This window comes from Callithrix jacchus, chromosome X, assembly GCF_049354715.1.
Source record: "Callithrix jacchus isolate 240 chromosome X, calJac240_pri, whole genome shotgun sequence".
Classification (NCBI taxonomy): Eukaryota; Metazoa; Chordata; class Mammalia; order Primates; family Cebidae; genus Callithrix; species Callithrix jacchus.
This window is the reverse complement of record NC_133524.1, coordinates 49788157-49807166: the sequence shown is the minus strand read 5'-3', so window position 1 is coordinate 49807166 and position 19010 is coordinate 49788157. Positions and strand designations below refer to the sequence as shown.

The window sequence follows — 19010 nt, the reverse complement described above, 5'->3', positions numbered from 1 at the left end:
GGACCTTTGCCCTGGCTGTTTCCTTTGGAGTTCCTCAGATATCTAGCTGCTCCCTCCCTCATCTCCTTCAAGTCTTTGTCAGAGGCCCCCTTCTCTGGGGACTTTTCCTGACCTGTTTAGTCCTTCCCACTCTTCCCCAACTCCTAGCCCAGAAGCCCTCCATGAGAGAGGATATAGTCCAGTATAGAGGGGAGGTCCTGACCCCCAGCCCCCATTCTGCAAGGATCCTGGCTTTCAGCAGTAGTAGCATCTCCTTCTCACACCCTGGGCCCTGCCCAAGGGGCCAGCCGACATTCTGGGCCACCACCCTCACTCCATTTGCCTCCTATCTCTCTGGCCACTCTCTTTCATGAAGTGAGTGACACTAAGGGATGGATGGTCTGGGTAAGGCGTAAGGAGGATGCAGCCCACACCTCTGATCCTGAGAGAGAAAACTAGACCCCTTTTCCAGGAAGGGACAGGTGTGGGGGCAGGGAACAAGGCTTCTGCTGATAGAACTGGCCTGGTTTATCATTACACAGGAGATGTAGGGAACATTCCGACCCAAGCCTGCAGGGAACAAGGGGTCATTAACCTTGGGAACATCACTGCAAGGGGTCATTAATCTTGGAAGCATCACTGCAAGGGGTCATTAACCTTGGGGGCATCACTAGAGTCGGCTCCCCAGGTCTCCTTCCTGACATGCATGCCCTTCACCCCCTCCCTTGCTCCCTCCCACATGCTGCGACATCTGTTAAACACCTGCTGTTCACGGGGTCCCTGCAGGCCTCCAAGCAGGGGACCTCATCCCACCTTGGTGCCTCCCCTGCCTGTCCAACACATCGAACACATGCCATTTTTTGGATCTCAGATGTGTCCCACCAACTCAGAAGCCTCAACCAGCGAAAGTTTTGTTTTGAACTAATGGTAGAGAGGGTTGGGTTTTTTTTTTTTTAATTGTTGTTGGCTGATTCTTTTAAGGTCTTTTTTTTTTTCTATTCGAGCTTTTTTTTTCTTGTCTTCACAAAGCCAGGCCATCAGGCCCACTCTGGGCTTTTCCAGAAGGGTGAGTCTGAGTTGAGGAAGCAGGCCCTCCTTTTTATGAGGGCTTAGAAGGTGGAGGGAGGAAAGGGGACAAATGGGTGAAGGGGTGGGTCTTGGCTACCAGATTTGTACCATGTAAATAAAAAGCTTTTTCCAATTTCTCTTCCCCAGGTCTGAAGCCAGTCTTGTAAAGGGCTGGAGTGGATGTGAACGACTAGAACCCTGGGCTTTGCAGGGTGCTGGAAGCTGGAAGTCTCTGTCATGGCCTGTCAGAAGAAGCCCCTGGGGGCTGGTCTACCATGTTGACCACTGACTGGAGATTGTGCCTGCTGAGGTCAAGAAATGTAGCCGCTAATTGCTGTAACCTAAAAACCTCACAAGCTTCAAGTCTCCAAGGACTCTCCAAATCCCAGAATCTCCCTGTCATCACATCCTAGAATTTAAAACCTGAGACCATCAACTTCAAGAAAACTTGGGGATTTCAAAACCTGGCACCAAAGAAAGCAGGACCCACACTCGCCAGCTCTGTGATCTTGGGCAAGTTGCTTGACTACTTATGCCTCCATTTCCTTCATCTGTATAGCAGCAACACAATAATGATGAGATGGAGCTCAAGGGGCCATGGTGAGGTTTGAACGTGATCACTTGTGAGATGTGTTCAGCGCTGTATCTGACCCACTGAAAATTCAAGATAAACATCAGCTACTGAGATGATGGTGGATATTTGGAATCCTAAATCCTTGGAAACTAGGGCTTTTCAAAGTAAAATATCCCAAAGGCTGGGGGCCCCAGAAGCATCAGGCCATGATGTTCCTGAAACTAGAGGGTCAGTATCCCAGTGGGCCTATGGACTTCTTCGTGCGGATGGACGCATTAATACTGGGGACCTTCCCAGTGGGGCGGTGGCTGGGTCAGGGCACTCAAGCCCCAAAGTGTGATGAGGCAAGACTTTCCTCTCTTTCCTCATTCAGTAACTGTCAGTGGATTCTGGGAGCCAGTGATTCTTCGACTCTTCGATTCCGTGAATTGTAGGGGATGACGGTGGGCTCCCTCTTTCTCCTCCGTGAAGTAACTTACATGGCTCTCACCCTCTGTGGGAGGGTTGTTGCAGGGGGGTCCAGAACTCCCCTCTCTGGGTAGAGCAGTGGGGACCATACCAATTCCATCTATGGGGAAATTGAGGCCTGGAGCAGGGCGAGGCCTCTGGAAACTCGGCCCTATTCCTGTCCCTTTCCCTGGCATTTTCCATCCACACATAGGGCTTCAGTTTCTCTCTTTCCCCAGAGACCCTCAAATATCCTCTCACTCACAGAATGGTGTCTCTGCCTGCCTCAGGATGGCCCTGTGATTTATTTTAGTTCTTTTCCCTGGTTGCTTTTTTTTTTCCAAACTTTACACACTTTTGTTTTAAAAACGTGGTTTCTCATGAACCCTGTTATCTCATTGATACCTCTCACCTTTGTGGTGAAGGGAAGAAATCATATTTTCAGATGACTCGTAAAGGGCAAAGAAAAAACCCAAAATTTGAAAATTTCCGTTTAAGTCTCATAATCAAGAAAAAGAGAAACAGAGAGAGAGAGAGAGAGAGAGAGAGAGAGAGAGAGGAGAGAGAGAACTATGAGAAACCCCCCCGTGATTATCAGCGCACACACTCATCGAAAAAAAATTTGGATTATTAGAAGAGAGAGGTCTGTGGCTTCCACACCGTGGTTTTTCTTCTCGGTATAAAAGCAAAGTTGTTTTTGATACGTGACAGTTTCCCACAAGCCAGGCTGATCCTTTTCTGTCGGTCCACTTTACCAAGGTGAGTGTCCCCGCTCTCCACTACCAGATGTGGGCCCCATTGAAGGAGATGGCAGAGAGGTAGGCACTGCGGGGTCAGGGCCTTCTGATACAGTGGGATGCACCCAGCTACCATGATTCCAGCCAGGTAAGGTCTTTAAGAAAATAATAATAGAATAAATGGCAGAAGACTTAAAGTTGAAGTACTTAATCAGGAGCAAAGCTAAATAAATTCAACAATTGATACGTAGATGGGTAGGATTTTTAAAATATATCAGCTCCGGGTCTTTACGGATTTCAGAGCTTTGAACAACTTGAAATGCTGTTCAGGTGCGACTGGAAATTTCAACTGCATCTCTCTCATCTCTTTGTCTCTTAGCTCTTGATGCCTCTCATCCTTCTCTGTCTCTCTGCTCACCCTGTCTCGCTCTTTTACGTTTCTCTGTCTCTCTTTCTCCCACCATCTGTCTGTCGCTACACTTAGACTCTCTTTCCCCGCATCTCTCCTGGCCTCAGACCATCTCCCCTGTGTCTCCTCCATCTTGACCACACTCCATCGATCTCCTTTCCTCCGTCTCTCCCGCGCTCTTTTCTTGCCTTCCCCTGCCTGCCTTCCCACCCAGCATCCAGCCTAGAGCTTTGTACACAGCTGGCGCTTAATAATTGTAATGTCACTGAGGACCTTTACATCTTACGAGAGCGAGCATCAGTTCTGTTCACCCTGGTAGCAGGAGGATTGCAAGGTGCCCGAGCAAGCTGAGCACTTAACTGAACTTTGCTTGTGTCGCTTTAGAGGAGACCCTCTGTGGGGGGCGGGGGGGACTGGGGGCACTTCGCGCCATTGTCAACCATGGTTTAGCTGTGTGGACCTACCCCAGGATTGCATGTGTGTGACCAGAGCCCATGTTCAGGAAGCGAGCAGGTTGTTCACGGCTGGGGTGAGCTTGATTCTGCAGGCTTAGCAAAGCGTTTGGCACACAGTAAGTGTTCACGAAGTGTTAACTATTAGTATTTCTGTAACCAAATTAGAATCATGCTTTATATTCGCTTTGTTCCTGCTTTATTCAATTAATAGTAGTGCTTTTGAAGCTTACTAAAAATGGTTTAAACACGTGATCTTTCATGATGGACAAGGCTGTCCTCACATCAGCATGAACTTTGATTAATTTGACCAAGTGCCAATTGTTGGACATTCCGGTTGTTTCTCTTTTTTTTTTTTCTATAAACGTCCCCGACTCCTTCCTTGGATTCCTGAAAAGGGAGTTGCTGGGGCAAAGGGGACAGGCATTTTTAAACTTTACGACCCTCTCTGCAAATTGTCCTTCCAAAACGTTGTCCTATTTTATGTTCCCTCTACTTAGCTAACCTTGGGTGAGTATTATTATTTTTTAATTATTTCCCACCATGACGGGTAAGAAAAACACATTATCGCATTGTTGAAATTTGCATCTTTTGATTACTTTTACTATTTATTAGCCATTTGTCCTTTTTTTTTCTTTTCTTTTTTTGGTTATCTGGTCATGTCTTTACTCCCGATAGTCTGTTCATCTTATTTTTCTCTTACTGATTTGCCACAACTCTTTATTTGGAATGGTTATTAACCTTTCATCAGCCATACATATATATAGCAAATATTTTCCCCAGTTCATCATCTGTTTTATTCTATTTGTTTATGGTGTTTTTTGTGATGCTTATGATGGTTTTATATAGTCAAATAAGTTAGTCTTTTTTTCCTGTGGCTTCTGTCTCTGGTTTTATGCTTAGAAAGTCCTTTCCCACTTGAAAATGAGATAAAGGTTCACCTGTTTTGGCTTCTAGTGTCTTTTATGGCTTCATTTTTTCCATTTACTGTAGAGGTTAAGAATGTGGGTACTGGAGCCAGACTGTCTGGGACAAACCCAGCGTCACCCCAAGCCCTGTGTATGATTTTTAGCCAGGCACTTAACCTTTCCTTACCTCCATTTCCTCATATGTACTGTGATGATTATAATAGTACCTTCCTCAGTAGTCTTTCTTTAGATTGAAATTTTTAACCACAGTAAATACTTAGCACAAGGCCTGACACACAATAAACCCAAGATCAGCGTTAGGTATTAAAATTTATATCTTGAACGGATCTGAGTATTTTAGGGTATATGATGATGTGCCATGGCATTTCAAACTGGGCAGGGAAGAGTTGTTGGGATAATGGACTGATTATTCAGTCAATAACTTTATCTCCTCCCTAATTATCTCAGACACATTTGTTAAACAATCTATCCTCTATGGTTCTCCAGTTTGAAATGCCACATTCAGCACAAACTTAGTTCTCTCCATATGTGGGTCCATGTCCGAGCTTTCCATTCTGTTCTCTTCCCCAGTATCTGTTGTTACACCAGGGCCACATTGTTTTTCTGATTGTTGCTTTGCAATACAATTCAACACCCAACTATGGGTGCCCCTGGCACCTTGCCCTTCTTTATTCATTATTATTTCAGGCAGCATCAGTTGAACCAGCCAGAGACCAGAAAATGTTCTTATTTGAGGAAATCCTCTCGCACTCGTTCACTCTTGCTCTCTGTGCATGTCTCTGTTTCTCTCCATGTCCCTATCTCTTGTTCTCTCTCAGTCTTTGTATGTGTCTCTTTATCTCTAGGTATCCCTACCAGTCCCCTAGATAGAGGGGCACTTGTCAACCTGAAGCCCTGAAGACACCTAATGACTTACCCAGACACAGCATAGAAGGGCCCTGGCCCTCATCTACCCCACACCACTCCCCATTCACTGTAGAAGGGCAAACTGAGGACCAGAGAGCCCAGGGCCTCACTGAAATGCAGCGGCAGAGTTGAAACTCAAGCCTAGATCTCAGGACTCTTGGTAGGATCCTGGCTCTGGCTCTCTCCCCGACTGCAGGCCTGTTTACCCCTCAGCACCCATAAAGGGAAGGGGGACCTGCCACCATTCCCCCTTCTGCTTTCTCACATGTTGGACCCTAACTTCTCACAGACTAGATGATCCACGATCACAGCATAGGGCCCAGCATCATAAGAGCTGGGCTAGGTGAGGCCACAGGCCCCATAGGTCAGGAGGCCTAGTTGACCAGAGTATGGTGATGATGGTAGCATGTCAGTCAGTCAGGTTTTGTGTCCCCAGAGCTGGTGCTGGTCTCTGAGAACCTTGATTGTGGGGCTTGTCCAGAGAGTTTGGTGGTGGGTTCTGTATTGACAAAGGCAGAGGCTTTTCCAGCTCCTCCCATGAGGCCCAGGCCAAAGGCACACCAGCCTCAACCTCCTCCTCCCTGTGTTGCCATCTCTGGCGGAGTGGCCATGAATTTGGGAATGTTGTTCCAGAGTAGACAGGGAGACAGGCCTTGGGGAGGCTGGCCACGGTTCCAGGCCTGGTAGGCAAGTGGCCCTATGAAGCAGCGAGCTGCCTGACCTTCAGGTGGTTCCAGGGAGTTTGGACACCAGAGACACTGGCCTATATACATACTGAGAAGTTAGGACTGTAGACCCCACAGTCTGTGGTTTTGAGATTCTAGGATCCTTTAAATCAAAGGAATGCTGTTTTATGATTCTGAGGTCCTGGTGTTATATTATTTGAAGACCCCAGGGGTCCCATGCCTGGCACTCTCAGAGCTTCAAACCTGGATCCTCTCCACAACTCAAAAAGGGCCAGGCCTACAGAGCCAGGGGATTGTCACAGTGGCCAGATGGACATCACCTACCACATCCAAAAGCACCCACGTCACCCCACCTGGGCCAAGCCTGCTACAGGACAGGGCAGCCAGTTCTCGGAACGAAACATGTGGGGTGGGGCATCTGCCCTCTTCTCTTCCTCCGTGGTGTCAATGAAGCCCAGCGCATCCGGCCGCCATGACGTCAATGGCGGAAAAATCTGGGCAAGTCAAGGGCTGTGACAACAGGCCCCAGATGCAGACCCCGATATGAAAACATGATCTGTGTCCCAGAAACATCCCCCATTCAGCTTCTGAGAAACCTAGTCAGAAAGGGACGTCCCAACAGACAGTGCAGGAAGCCGGCTGCCCAGCCCGACCCTCCAGGTCCCCTACTCCCAGACAGATCATCTCCATGTCCTTGTCTGAGAATGTATCTATGCTTCGCTGAGTCAGGCCATCCCACATGTGTTTGGGGAGAATTCTTAGCTCTGGCCACATGTCCAGGCAGCTTCAGAAGTGACCGCAGGCCAGCCGTGTGGGCCAGGCCAGAATGGTAGAAAACATCTGTTCGCACCAAAATCGGTATTAGTTTGTTCTGGCTGCTATAACCAAGTACCACAACCAGGTGGCTTCAGCAACACAAATTGATTATCTCACAGTACTGGAGGCCAGAGTCCAAGATCAAGGTGTTGGCAGGGTTGGTTCCTTCTGGGGGCCGTGAGGGAGAAGCTGTTCCAGGCCTCTCCCCCAGCTTCTGGTCGTTGATGGCGATCTTTGTTATTCCTTGGCTTGAAGGAGCATCACCCCATCTCTGGGTTCATTCATTCACTCATTCATTCACTCACCTCATCTCACCAGTACTCTCACAGACCCTTGTTCAGAGCCTCCACAGACCCACAGTCCTGATTCTCACACAGTAATGTTCTAAGCCCCCAGGAGACTAAGAACTTAATACCTGTATTCTCACACTCATCTCCCTCAGCACCACAGCTCTGGCAACCCCCAGGAGGTGACAGCAAAGAAAGGAAAGGGCAACCGCTCCCCCAGAAAGAAACCTTCTATACTCCCCCAGGCTGCTCTCAGCAGCTGTGTGCCCAACTCAGTGTTGTGAGGTAGAACAGGGAGACAGGGAGACAAGTCAGACAGACAGACAGACACACACACCAGAGAGTTTGTAAAATGTGCATATGGACACATTTCCTAAAGAAAGTAGAGTTCTCAAATCACTGAGACTACGAAACTCAGCATCTGAGCATCCCCTACCGTAAAATGGGGTTGGCTGGGCAGTCCCTTCCAGCTCTGGCTTCCTCTAAGGCCAGGATTACAGGATCCCAAAAAGTCAAGGCTTCCCTCAGGGAGTGGAATGTTCTGGAGTTCAGCAGAGGGACCCGGAGCCATTGTGGAGGGCTTTCAAGGTGAGGACAACAGAAGAGCAGGCCTTGCATGGCTTAGACAGGGGAAGAGGAGAAGGAGTGGGCATTCCAGGCAGGGCAAGTAGCACGAGCCAGGCTTGAGGGCCAGAAATTGAGGTGAACTCTGATGGGGGCTGGGCTGAGGAATTTCCACAGGCCCCAGCTCAAAAGAGCCCATCTCTCCTCCTCTCTGGCACCTGCCATGCTAGATCCATGCATGATCACACTTCTGGACTTGCCTCCTTGCCCTAAGATCCAGACTCCCATATTCAGCTGCCCCCTCAGCTTCTCTACTCACACATCTAATGCCAGACTCTTCATGTCTATCCACACCTGCACTTTCACCCCTAACCCCACTCCCCACCACGTTCCCCATCTCAGGTAATGTCAGCTCAGCCCTTCTAGCTACTCAAGCTAAAACCCATGTCACTTTGACGCTCCCTCTCTTACCCACTACATCCAAGCTGCCTGCACTGCTCCCGATCCAGCTTCAGATTAGTCTCAGAATCTACCCACTTCTCACCTTCTCCACTGCCACCAGCCCATTCTGTGCCAGCATCATCAGTTGCCAGGACTGTTGCAATAGCCTCCTCACTGGCCCCACTCACCACACCCAGATGAATCTTTTGAGTCCATGCTTAGTCACAGGGCAAAATAGGACTCCCAGGAAAAAGTGTGATACTAGCTCCAGCAAGATAAGCAAAGGCAGCCTGTGCAGGGTGCAGGGAGGGCTGGAGGCCTGAGGCTTGAAGACAGCTCTCAAGTGGAAGGGGAAACAACCATTGCCCTTGTACACACCAGGGCTGTGCTAGCATGGGCAGGCAAGCCAGGTGCTGGACCTGTGCACGTGGGGCGTGTGTGGGTATGCACGTGTACCTGTGTTCCTGACATGTGTCTCTGTGTGTGTGTGTGTCCTGAGCTGGGGTGCAGCTGTGGGCCCCCTCAGGACATGTCCCAGCCAATGCCTGCTCTGACCAGAGGGGTGTCCACGTGTACCTATGTTCCTGACTCACGTGTGTGTGTGTGTGTGTGTGTGTGTGTGTGTGTCCTGAACTGGGGTGCAGCTGTGGGGCCCTTTGGGACATGTCCCAGCCAATGCCTGCTCTGACCAGAGGGGTGTCCACGTGGTTCAGGTGATCAAGTATTTCATACTGCTCCAGCACACGTGTGACTCCTTTCCCTTATGTCTACGCAGCCCGCTCTCGGAAAAGGACTCGATGCCCAACCCCAGGCCAGTCAAGCCCTCAGCCCCTTCCTTGGCCCTTGGCCCATCCCCAGGAGCCTCGCCCAGCTGGAGGGCTGCACCCAAAGCCTCAGACCTGCTGGGGGCCCGGGGCCCAGGGGGAGCCCTCCAGGGCCGAGATCTTCGAGGCGGGGCCCATGCCTCCTCCTCCTCCTCCTTGAACCCCATGCCACCATCGCAGCTGCAGGTGAGACCCAGGGCCCAGGGTGAGGCAGGCAGGGTGGGGTACCTGGGCCTACAGGTGCCGACCTTTACTGTGGCACCAGGCGGGAGGGGGGCTGGTTGGGGCACAGGAAGTGGTTTCTGGGTCCCAGGCAAGTCTGTGACTTATGCAGATGTTGCAGGGCCAAGAAAGTCCCCACCTGCCAGGCCTCAGAGATCGGAGGCTCTCCCCAACCTCCCAATCCCTGTCTCAGGAGAGGAGGATGCCATATCATAGTCCCATGGGCATAGCTATGTGTCCCCATCCCCATGTGACAAGAGGAGAAGACTGGGGCTCAAGGAAGTGAGGTGACAGGGTTGAGGCCAGCTCTGCCATTTATTAGCTATTTGATCTTAAAAAAAATGACTCGATCTCCATGAGCCTCAGTTTCCACATGCGTAAAAGGGGGACGATCATAGTATCTACCATGTGGGCTTGCAGTGCAGAGTATATGAATTAGACACAGAACAGTGAGGATGAGGATGACCTCTCACCCACCTGCCTTTCTGCCCAGCTGCCCACACTGCCCCTAGTCATGGTGGCACCCTCCGGGGCACGGCTGGGCCCCTTGCCCCACTTACAGGCACTCCTCCAGGACAGGCCACATTTCATGCACCAGGTATGGACCATGAATGGGCAGGGAGGAGGGAGCAGGTGGGAGAAGTGTGGGGAGGGGCCCCAAGTCAGGCTGAGCCACAGCCCACATGTGCCCTCCAGCTCTCCACAGTGGATGCCCACGCCCGGACCCCTGTGCTGCAGGTGCACCCCCTGGAGAGCCCAGCCATGATCAGCCTCCCGCCACCCACCACCACCACTGGGGTCTTCTCCCTCAAGGCCCGGCCTGGCCTCCCACCTGGTAACACCCCAGCCCGTACCCCATGGCTTCACAGAACCCCCAAGTCCCCAGATCCTTGGCCGTGAGCAGTGTAGGCTATTCTGAATTGCAGTCCTCTGGACGTCAAAGGTGTCAGGTCTCAGAGGCTTGGAAACTCCAACCTCCAAAAAACGTCAGGTGCAGAACCTTAAAGATGCTGAATGTCAAAATTATGAAACCACAGAGCTTTACAAAGCTAGTCAAAATGTCAGCACCTGCAAATGGCCATCTTTGAGCTTCTCTGCCAGAAGCCTGGGAATTTGGGGACAGCAGAGCCCTGGGAGTCAGAGTTTTCGAGGCTCAGGAGGGTGGGAAGCTCAAAATGAGAGGCCTTGTGGGCCAAGCTCCAGAGCGCAGCCCACAGCCCCCAAAAGTACCCTGTCCCCATCCACAGGGATCAATGTGGCCAGTGTGGAGTGGCTGTCCAGGGAGCCGACACTGCTCTGCACCTTCCCAAATCCTGGTGCACCCAGGAAGGACAGGTCAGTGGACAGGGCTGGGAAGGATCCTCGACCTTCTATCCCCTCCCCTGACACCCTTTGTCCCCCCAGCACCCTTTCGGCCACACCCCAGAGCTCCTACCCACTGCTGGCAAATGGCATCTGCAAGTGGCCTGGATGTGAGAAGGTCTTCGAAGAGCCAGAGGACTTCCTCAAGTGAGTGGCCGAGGCCTGTGCCTGTTCACCAGTCCTGGCTTGTGGAGGGAGGTCTGGGGTGCAGATACTAGCCCAGGCCTCATCCCAATACGTAGCAAGATAAAAGAGGTAAACTCTGAGACTGTGGGTTCAAACCCCAGCTCCATCCCTCACTAGCTGTGTGACCTTGGACAAGTTACTTAGCTTCTCTGGACCTCAGTTTCCTCATATGTATAATAAGAAACATTTATGCTGTTATTTACCTCCATTTTATAGACAAGAAGACTGAGGTCAAAGAGGTTAAGTGTCTTGATCAAAATCCTCCCAGTTCTTGAGTGACAGAGCTGGGATTTGAACCCACACAGCCAGGCTCCAGAATCTGAACTCCTAACTGCTTTGCCCTGCTACTCCTCATGCCAACATGCCAGCCTTATTCCATGTCTCCAAAGTTCCAGTTCTTCCAGATGGCTGCTGCTGCCTCCTCTCAGTTCCTCCACCTCTCCCTCCCTCTCCCTCTCCTTCTCCCCCCACTGTCTCACACTCACACACACACACACACCCCACTCTCCCTCTCCCTCTCTCTCTCTCACATACACACACACATACCCCACACACTATGCACAATCCTTAGCAGCAACTCGAATGTCCTGTCCTCCTTGTAGCCAGGCTTTGCATAGGCCGTCCCTTCCACTCAGTGTCTTACCCACTCTCACCTGCCTCGCCCCATCTCAGCTCACCACACTTCCAACATTACCTCCAGCACCCTGGCCAGGTGGTAAGCTCAGCCCTGACATGCAGTAGGTGCCAAGTGGCACATGTTGAGGGAATGAGGGGTGTGAGAGGGAAACTGATGTAGAAAGGGGAGGGGAGCTGGAGCTAAGAGGAGAGACCTCCCAGAGGGCCTGCCCCCCCACCCATTCAGAGCGTTGAGCCAGGCCAGCCTTGTCATGGTCACCTGCATGGAATCTTCTCCCTACTTAGGCACTGCCAGGAGGACCATCTTCTGGATGAAAAGGGCAGGGCGCAATGTCTCCTCCAGAGAGAGATGGTACAGTCTCTGGAGCAACAGGTAATTCTGGGGCAGTGGGGGATAGGGGACAGGGGATAGGGAATAGGGATAGTGGGGAAAACCTTCTGTCCATCACCTGCCAGAAACCAAGTTCACCCGGGACGCGGGCTAGTATAAAGGAAGGAAGAAGAGCGGGCACTCCCATTGAAGACCATAGCCTGGGCAAAGATGTGGCAGAGAAAGGCCAGGCTGAGGCCTCATGTTTGTGCCATTTCACAGCTGGTGCTGGAGAAGGAGAAGCTGAGTGCTATGCAGGCCCACCTGGCCGGGAAAATGGCAGTGCCCAAGGCTCCATCTGTGGTGAGCAACCCCAGGCCTGCTGGTGGCAGACTCAGACTGCTGGGGGGCAGGGAGGAGGCCTGCAGGGTGCAGGGAACCTAACCTCACATGCAGGCCCTGAGAGCTAGGGGCCCCTGTCCCCAGCTCCAAACATGCCGGGACCTGGAAATCTATCCCCCTCCACTTGCAAACCCTCTGACCCTAAGATTCCCAAACACTGTGATCCTGAGTTGTCAAAGCAAATGCAAATAGCCAAAGACACAGGCTGTGTGCCAGCAGGACCAGCTATGTAACCTACAGGCCCCTTGTTCAGATTTCAACATGGCAACCACAGAGCATTAAACAAAGCACAGGGTGTCACATAACCACACAGGTCACATGCGCATGAAGCCGCCCTGGGGGCCAGGCACTGTTTCTGAGTGCTTTGCTGGTGGTAATTTATTTCTCAGGATGTCAATATAGAGATTAGGAAAATTGAGGCCAGGGAGGTTTAGGTGACTTTCCCAAGGTCACAGTTGGGTGGCAAAAACCCCTATTCAACCCCAGCTCATGGTCCCAGCATCTGTGGCCACATATGGTGTCTGCACCTGTGCTCTAATAAATACGACTCATGCTGTTTTGTGGGATTCCACCCCAGACTGGAATTAAGAAGAGGGCGTCCTTGTTTTGAAAAACACTGTTTTAAAAATAAAGTAGGGGCAGACGAAGTAGCTCACGTCTGTAATCCCAGGACTTTGGGAGGCTGAGATGGGTGGATCAACTGAGGCTAGGAGTTCGAGACCAGCCTGGCCAAAATGGTGAAACCGCAGCTCTACTAAAAATACAAAAATCAGACAGATGTGGTGGTGGGTGCCTGTAATCCCAGCTACTCGGGAGGCTGGGGCAGGAGAATCGCTTGAAACTGGGAGGCGGAGGTTGCAGTGAGCTGAGATCACACCACCGCACTCCAGCCTGGGCAATCAGAGCAAGGAAAAAAAAATTAAAAAGTGGGAAGTTTAAGCCTTTGGGTCACCAGCCTCTTCCCCTCCCAGGCATCATCTGACAAGGCCTCCTGCTGCATTGTAGCTGCTGGCAGCCAAGGCAGCATGGTCCCAGCCTGGTCTGGCCCCCGGGAGGCCCCCGACAGCCTGTTTGCTGTGCGGAGGCACCTGTGGGGCAGCCATGGAAACAGCACATTCCCAGGTAAGAATGGTCCTTGCACTACACAGTGTCCCCAAGCTCCTAATCCTGACCGGCTCTGGGAGGAGGGTGCAAAGGAGCTCCATACTGCCTCTTCCCACCACCACCACCACAGCTACCACCACTCAGCCTTTGGGAAAATGCATCCGCTCACAAAAGCTTCCTCTCAGGATGTCCGTGACCTAAAAGCCCCGTATAGTCTCAAGTGTCCTGCCATAGCCCTGTCTCCGTTGGGGATTGGGGTCATGCGTCACCCACTCTGAACTCCAGCTACTCCATTCAGTCATCAGAAGGGAGGGCCCTGCTAAGGAATTACAGGGACACCTCCTTTCCTCCCCTGACTAAGGAAAATGGGATGGATTCACCTAAGCTCACCAATCCACTGCTCTCCACCAGGCCTGGCCTCTGGGCTTAGCAGGGATCAGAGACCTTGACTGGCATCCCAGCTCTGCCATTTAACCTCTTGCATCCCTTTGGTGTGCAAGTTACTCCGCTTCTTTTCAACCTCAGGGAGAACTACTTTGGCAGAAGTGGTGCAAAGAATAAATTAAACAACTTATGTCAGGTGCTCAGCAGACAGTACCTGTGCCCGTGGACACGGGTGTTGATGGTGGGATCTCAGGCCTGTAGACTCACCTTGTAGGGGGAGGGGAGAGGGAGCTAGCTAGGGGGTCCTACATGGGGCCTGATTCATCCCCACCCTCTGCCAGAGTTCCTCCACAACATGGACTACTTCAAGTTCCACAACATGCGACCCCCTTTCACCTATGCCACGCTCATCCGCTGGGTAAGCAGAGCAGCTCAGCCCCAAGGAGGAGGAAGAGAAAGACGGGGTGGGGGACCTGCCTCCTGAACTCCTGTCTCTCTCTGAGTGCCCTCAGAGTGGGCTTCTCCATTTCTAAGCCCCAGCCCAAAGGAGCCCCAAGCCATGCCTCAAATGTGACCCCTCATCCTGGCTTCACCCTAAACAGTGAGTCACAGAGGATCCTGTCCTTGAATCCAAACCTAAACCACCATCCAGGCCAGAGCATGCCAAATTCTGACCCTAAACCTACCCCTTTCCAGATATCCACCTCAGCCCCATACCTAACCCTCTCCTGGACCTATAAAATAGCCTAAAACTAACCCCATCTCTGCACTTTGCCGTAGACATACCCTAGCTCTTACTCTAACTCTTTCCCTGCCTTTATGCTATCCCAACCCAATCTCCTTCCCTGGCCCCAATGTACCCCAGTATGTCAATACACCCCTGGCTGAGCCCCATTCCCAACCCTTCCTTATAACATGCATTTGACCCTTAACTTCATCACCCCATCCCAACTGCTTCATCTCAGCCTCCCCAATCCATTCTCAGAACCTTCATCCTAGCCCCACACCTAACCCCAAACCTGAACCTAACCCCTACATGATACCAGACATTCTCCAACTGTCTCTGAACTGAAGCCCTAAGCTAGCCCCATCCTGGCTCACGGCCTTACTGCAATCATCATCGCTAACTCTGTAATCCCATTCCTGAATCCAAACTGATCAAATTATCTGACCCTCAGCCTCACTCCACACCAAACCCCACAACTAACCTCATCCTTGTCCCAAGCCTAACCACCTAACCATGTCCCTGACATGTAAGATACTCAATAATTTGACCCATCTCTGGCTCCTGACCTAAAGCCACGTCATCCCATCCTTCACCCCTAGACCCACCTGAGTCCACTTCCAGCCTGACTCTTAACCCACCTCTTCCCTGACCTTTAAGTCTGCCTGGCCCTTTACCCCTTCCAAATCCTTGACCCCACTCCTGATCCTTCACCTTCCCCAACCCTGAAATGTCACCCCATGGAGAACCCCAGCTCCAACTCCATCCCAGACCTTTCATCTCACTCCAGCCCGAGCCCTGAACAAGACCCACTCCCAACCTCAGCCCTGATCCTTTACCTAATCACAGACAACCAGACCCACACCCTACATCGAACCCTGCCTGGCCCCACACTTTACCTCTTTTCTAACACCATCTTTGACTCCATGCTTCACCCCAAATCTAGTCCTGTCCCTGATCACCTTCCCCCACAATTCCACCCCCATGTCAGATGGCTCAGGGTAGGTCACAGCCCCTCTAAACCCCAACTTTGGGGAACATGCCCCTTACCCCACTCCCCAACTTCCAGGCCATCCTGGAGGCTCCAGAGAAGCAGCGGACACTCAATGAGATCTACCACTGGTTCACACGCATGTTTGCCTTCTTCAGAAACCATCCTGCCACCTGGAAGGTGAGCTCCTCTGGAGGTGGTGGTGGCTGGGATGGCCTCGAGTGCCACCATAGCTCGAAGTGAGCAGGCCTGGGGCTGGGCTGATAGGCACATTGGGGAGGATCGGGAGGTGGGTTGTTGTTGGTGGCTGCTGGCCTCAGAGGTTGACACCCACCTGCTCCCTGTCCCCGGCCTTCCATAGAACGCCATTCGCCACAACCTGAGCCTGCACAAGTGCTTCGTGCGAGTGGAGAGCGAGAAGGGGGCTGTGTGGACCGTGGATGAGCTGGAGTTCCGCAAGAAACGGAGCCAGAGGCCCAGCAGATGTTCCAACCCTACACCTGGCCCCTGACCTCAAAACCAAGGAAAGGAGGATGGACAAACAGGGGCCAAACTGGTGGAAGGCAGAGGTGGTGGGGACAGGGATGACAGGCCCTGGATGTGCCCACAGGGACCAAGAAGTGAGGTTTCCACCATCTTGCCTGCAAGGGCCCCTGTTCCCCCGTTGGCAGCCACCCCCTCCCCCATCATATCCTTTGCCCCAAGGCTGGTCAGAGGTGCCCCAGTCCCAGCCCCAGCCCCGACCTCTACACCAAACATACCCCCCATTCGAGCCCTACAGCCAAAAAGCCTGCCTCAGCTGCTCGCACAGATGACTTCAGGGCTGGAAAAGTCACACAGACACACAAAATGTCACAATCCTGTCCCTCACTCAACACAAATCCCAAAACACAGAGATCCTGCCTCAGTACACTCGAACAACCTCAAAGCTGCGTCATCAGACAATCACACACAAGCATGGCCCTGACAACCCACATACCCCAAGGCACACACCCACAGCCAGCCTCAGGGCCCACCGGGGCACTGTCACACGAGGGTGTGCCCAGAGGCCTACACAGAAGCAGCGTCAGCACCCTCAGGATCTCAGGTCCCACAAAGCCACACAGACACGTAATTGCTCATACATGGTCTCATGCAGCTCCCAACACATGCTCGGTCACACACATGGCCCGTTAGAACTCACCTACATATCTCACACATGTGCACACACACAGCCCCCCAGTGGGTCTCTTGAGTCCCATGCAGACACACATAGCTACACACACTGACTTGCCAAAAATACTCTGTGTCTCCCCTGCCACTCACCTCACTCCCATGCCCTGAGCCCTGATCCATGCCTCAGCTTAGACTGCAGAGGAACTCCTCATTTATTTGGGATCCAAGGCCCCCAACCCACAGTACCCTCCCCAATAAACTGCAGCTGAGCTCACCACATGCTGGACTATCACCCCAGATAAGGGTTGTGGTCAGTGGGCAAGGGTCTGGGTCCAAGGCAGCAGCAGAAGGAACTGGGCAGCAGAGGGAGTAGCAAGGGCAAGTGCTTGGCCACTGCCTCCAGCACCCCAAACCCCTGCCTGAGGCTGGGGAGAGACCTCTGCCGGCGGCTCCTCAGGCCTCCCGGACCCGGCCCAGGAGGCCAGCATTCTCCTGGCGGAGGGCTCGGTAGTCCTCCTGGATCTTCTCCAGATTGCTGAGGGTCTTCTTGCCCAGTTCTGTCTCGATCTGAGGCAATGTGAACACATGGCCTCTCAGCACACACAGCCCCTTTCCCAGCTCCTGCTCGCCAGCCCCCATCATAGCCTGCTCTGGGCCCCTCCCACCACCTCCAACCACAGCCTGCTCTGTCCCATGCCCAGGCCTTCTCACGTGGTATTCCCTCCACCCAAAGCATCCTTTACTACCTGGCAGGATTACCCCTACGTCTTCAAGCTGAAGCCTCTGCTCATGGCCCTGGGAAGCAGGCAGGAGGGCCCTTGGGGTGGAAGCTAGGGCTCACAGTAGGCCACTTGCCTGCTCTAGGTCACAGGCACAGGCACTAGGGGGCAGGGCTGGGCTTCTGACTGTAGGCTGTGTCTGGCTCCACCGCCTCTCTCAGCATAACCTGAGGAACTGTTCCCTGGTCTGCCTTGACTCCCTATCCTGCCTCCCTATCCTGCCTCACCCTAGCAGGCCTCACCTGCTCCTCGAGGTCTCGAACCTCCCGCATGATGGTACCTGTGTCCTCAATGGTCTGGATAAGCTGGCTGCAGTTCTGGGGACAGCAGGAAAAAGGCTTGCACCCAGGCCCACCCACCCCCAGTGGCCCCGCCCCAGGCACACTTCCCTCACCTCGTGCAGGGCAGCTAGATACTTATAGGCCTTCCGAACAGCATCATCCTTCTTGGCATCCTGACCAGACACAGGGATCTCCAAGGTATCAGTGGGCTGCCCCCGACCATCTCTATGCCCCAAGAAGGCCAACCTCTCCCACAGCCCTACTCGCTTCATCCTCCATGGAACAAAGCCAGCCCTGGGCATCAGTGCACCTCCAGCCTTGCATAGGGCCCAGGTCTGGACCCCAGCCAGCCCATGAGCAGATGCACAGGCAGCAGCCCAGCCTCACCCCACTCACCCCCGCCCAGCCTGCCCCACACCTTGAACACGAGCTCATCAGTCACTGCAAACGTCCGGTCCAGCTTCCCAGAGAGGGAGTTGATTTCCTTCTGAAGCTCCTTTGTGTCAGACAAGATCTGGCAGACACCATGGTAACCATGAGCCCCTGCCTGGGGCAGGGTGGCTGGCAGTAGAGGGTGCTCATGTGCAATAGACAGGGACTGTGTCATCATCAGGGTTGACTGGGATGGATTGTGCGTGAGTGTTCTGTGTCAGGGTATGGCTGGACAGCTCTGTCTACCTGGTGATGTGAGGTCCCCATGCCACCACACTACACCTGACAGCCCACATGACCCACCCTCCATGGCCCTGGCAGTGTACCTTGGTGATTTCTTCCTTCTGCTTCCGGATGTTGCCCACGATCTCTAGGATGCGCTGGGTGTAGGCCAGCCGGGACACGTCTCTGGGCAGAGTCTCCAGCTCTGACACCTAGGCAGGGACATAGCAGGCACTCCCCCAGGACTCACCCTTCACCCTCCTAAGCCACCCAGGTCCCTCACACAGGCCGTACCAGCTGCTTATAGACCTCTTCCTTCCTGCGGGCCTCTTCAGCAGCCGCCCGGACACTCTGGTGCAGTTCTTGGATCTCTGCCAGCCGTCGAGAAGATTCCAGCTGCCAGGAGCCCACAGGCAGAAGACAGTGAGCAGAGCACAGGGATGGCCCCCTAGAGAGGGACTGAGCCTGCCCTGGCCCACCCACAGCCCAGGGCCCCACTGCTTACCTCTCTGCAATCCTGCAGCTTTCGGAGGTGGCGGTACTCAGCAAGGAGTGGGACCCGGTGCTTCTCCCACTGACCCGCCAAGTGGATGACCCGCTGGGCGCTACTCTCCACCACAAGCTGGTGGGGAGTGGGTACGTGTCACACAGGCTGGGCCCTCCAACCCACCCCACCCCACCCCTCCCTGCCCAGTCACAGC

General features: G+C 53.0%; 2 protein-coding genes across 4 annotated transcripts in view; one reads left to right on the top strand and one right to left on the bottom strand.

Moving 5' to 3' along the window:
- Window positions 1-1192: 1192 nt before the first annotated feature.
- On the top strand, window positions 1193-16872 carry FOXP3 (forkhead box P3). 3 transcript variants are annotated; one of them, NM_001267740.1, is made up of 13 exons: window positions 1218-1780; window positions 1841-1849; window positions 9071-9305; window positions 9835-9939; window positions 10038-10176; window positions 10589-10676; window positions 10746-10850; window positions 11811-11898; window positions 12118-12198; window positions 13209-13359; window positions 14067-14143; window positions 15519-15620; window positions 15802-16762. In NM_001267740.1, exons 1-13 carry the CDS (start codon window positions 1734-1736, stop codon window positions 15949-15951), a joined length of 1377 nt encoding a protein of 458 aa, NP_001254669.1. In that variant the 5' UTR covers window positions 1218-1733; the 3' UTR covers window positions 15952-16762. The 3 variants fall into 3 exon arrangements, with proteins under 3 accessions (XP_078218248.1, XP_078218249.1, NP_001254669.1); XM_078362122.1 differs by having other exon boundaries at window positions 1193-1849; window positions 15802-16872; XM_078362123.1 differs by lacking the exon at window positions 9835-9939 and having other exon boundaries at window positions 1201-1849; window positions 15802-16872.
- The window catches only part of CCDC22 (CCC complex scaffolding subunit CCDC22), a 15965-nt gene continuing 13744 nt past the window's right edge, over window positions 16790-19010 (bottom strand). The window contains exons 11-17 of the mRNA XM_002762857.7: window positions 18815-18931; window positions 18604-18705; window positions 18414-18521; window positions 18074-18169; window positions 17769-17828; window positions 17617-17691; window positions 16790-17162 (exon numbers count right to left, since the gene is read on the bottom strand). Of these exons, the coding sequence (XP_002762903.3) occupies window positions 17049-17162; window positions 17617-17691; window positions 17769-17828; window positions 18074-18169; window positions 18414-18521; window positions 18604-18705; window positions 18815-18931 (672 nt within the window). The 3' untranslated portion in view covers window positions 16790-17048. The remainder of the gene's footprint in view (window positions 17163-17616; window positions 17692-17768; window positions 17829-18073; window positions 18170-18413; window positions 18522-18603; window positions 18706-18814; window positions 18932-19010) is intronic.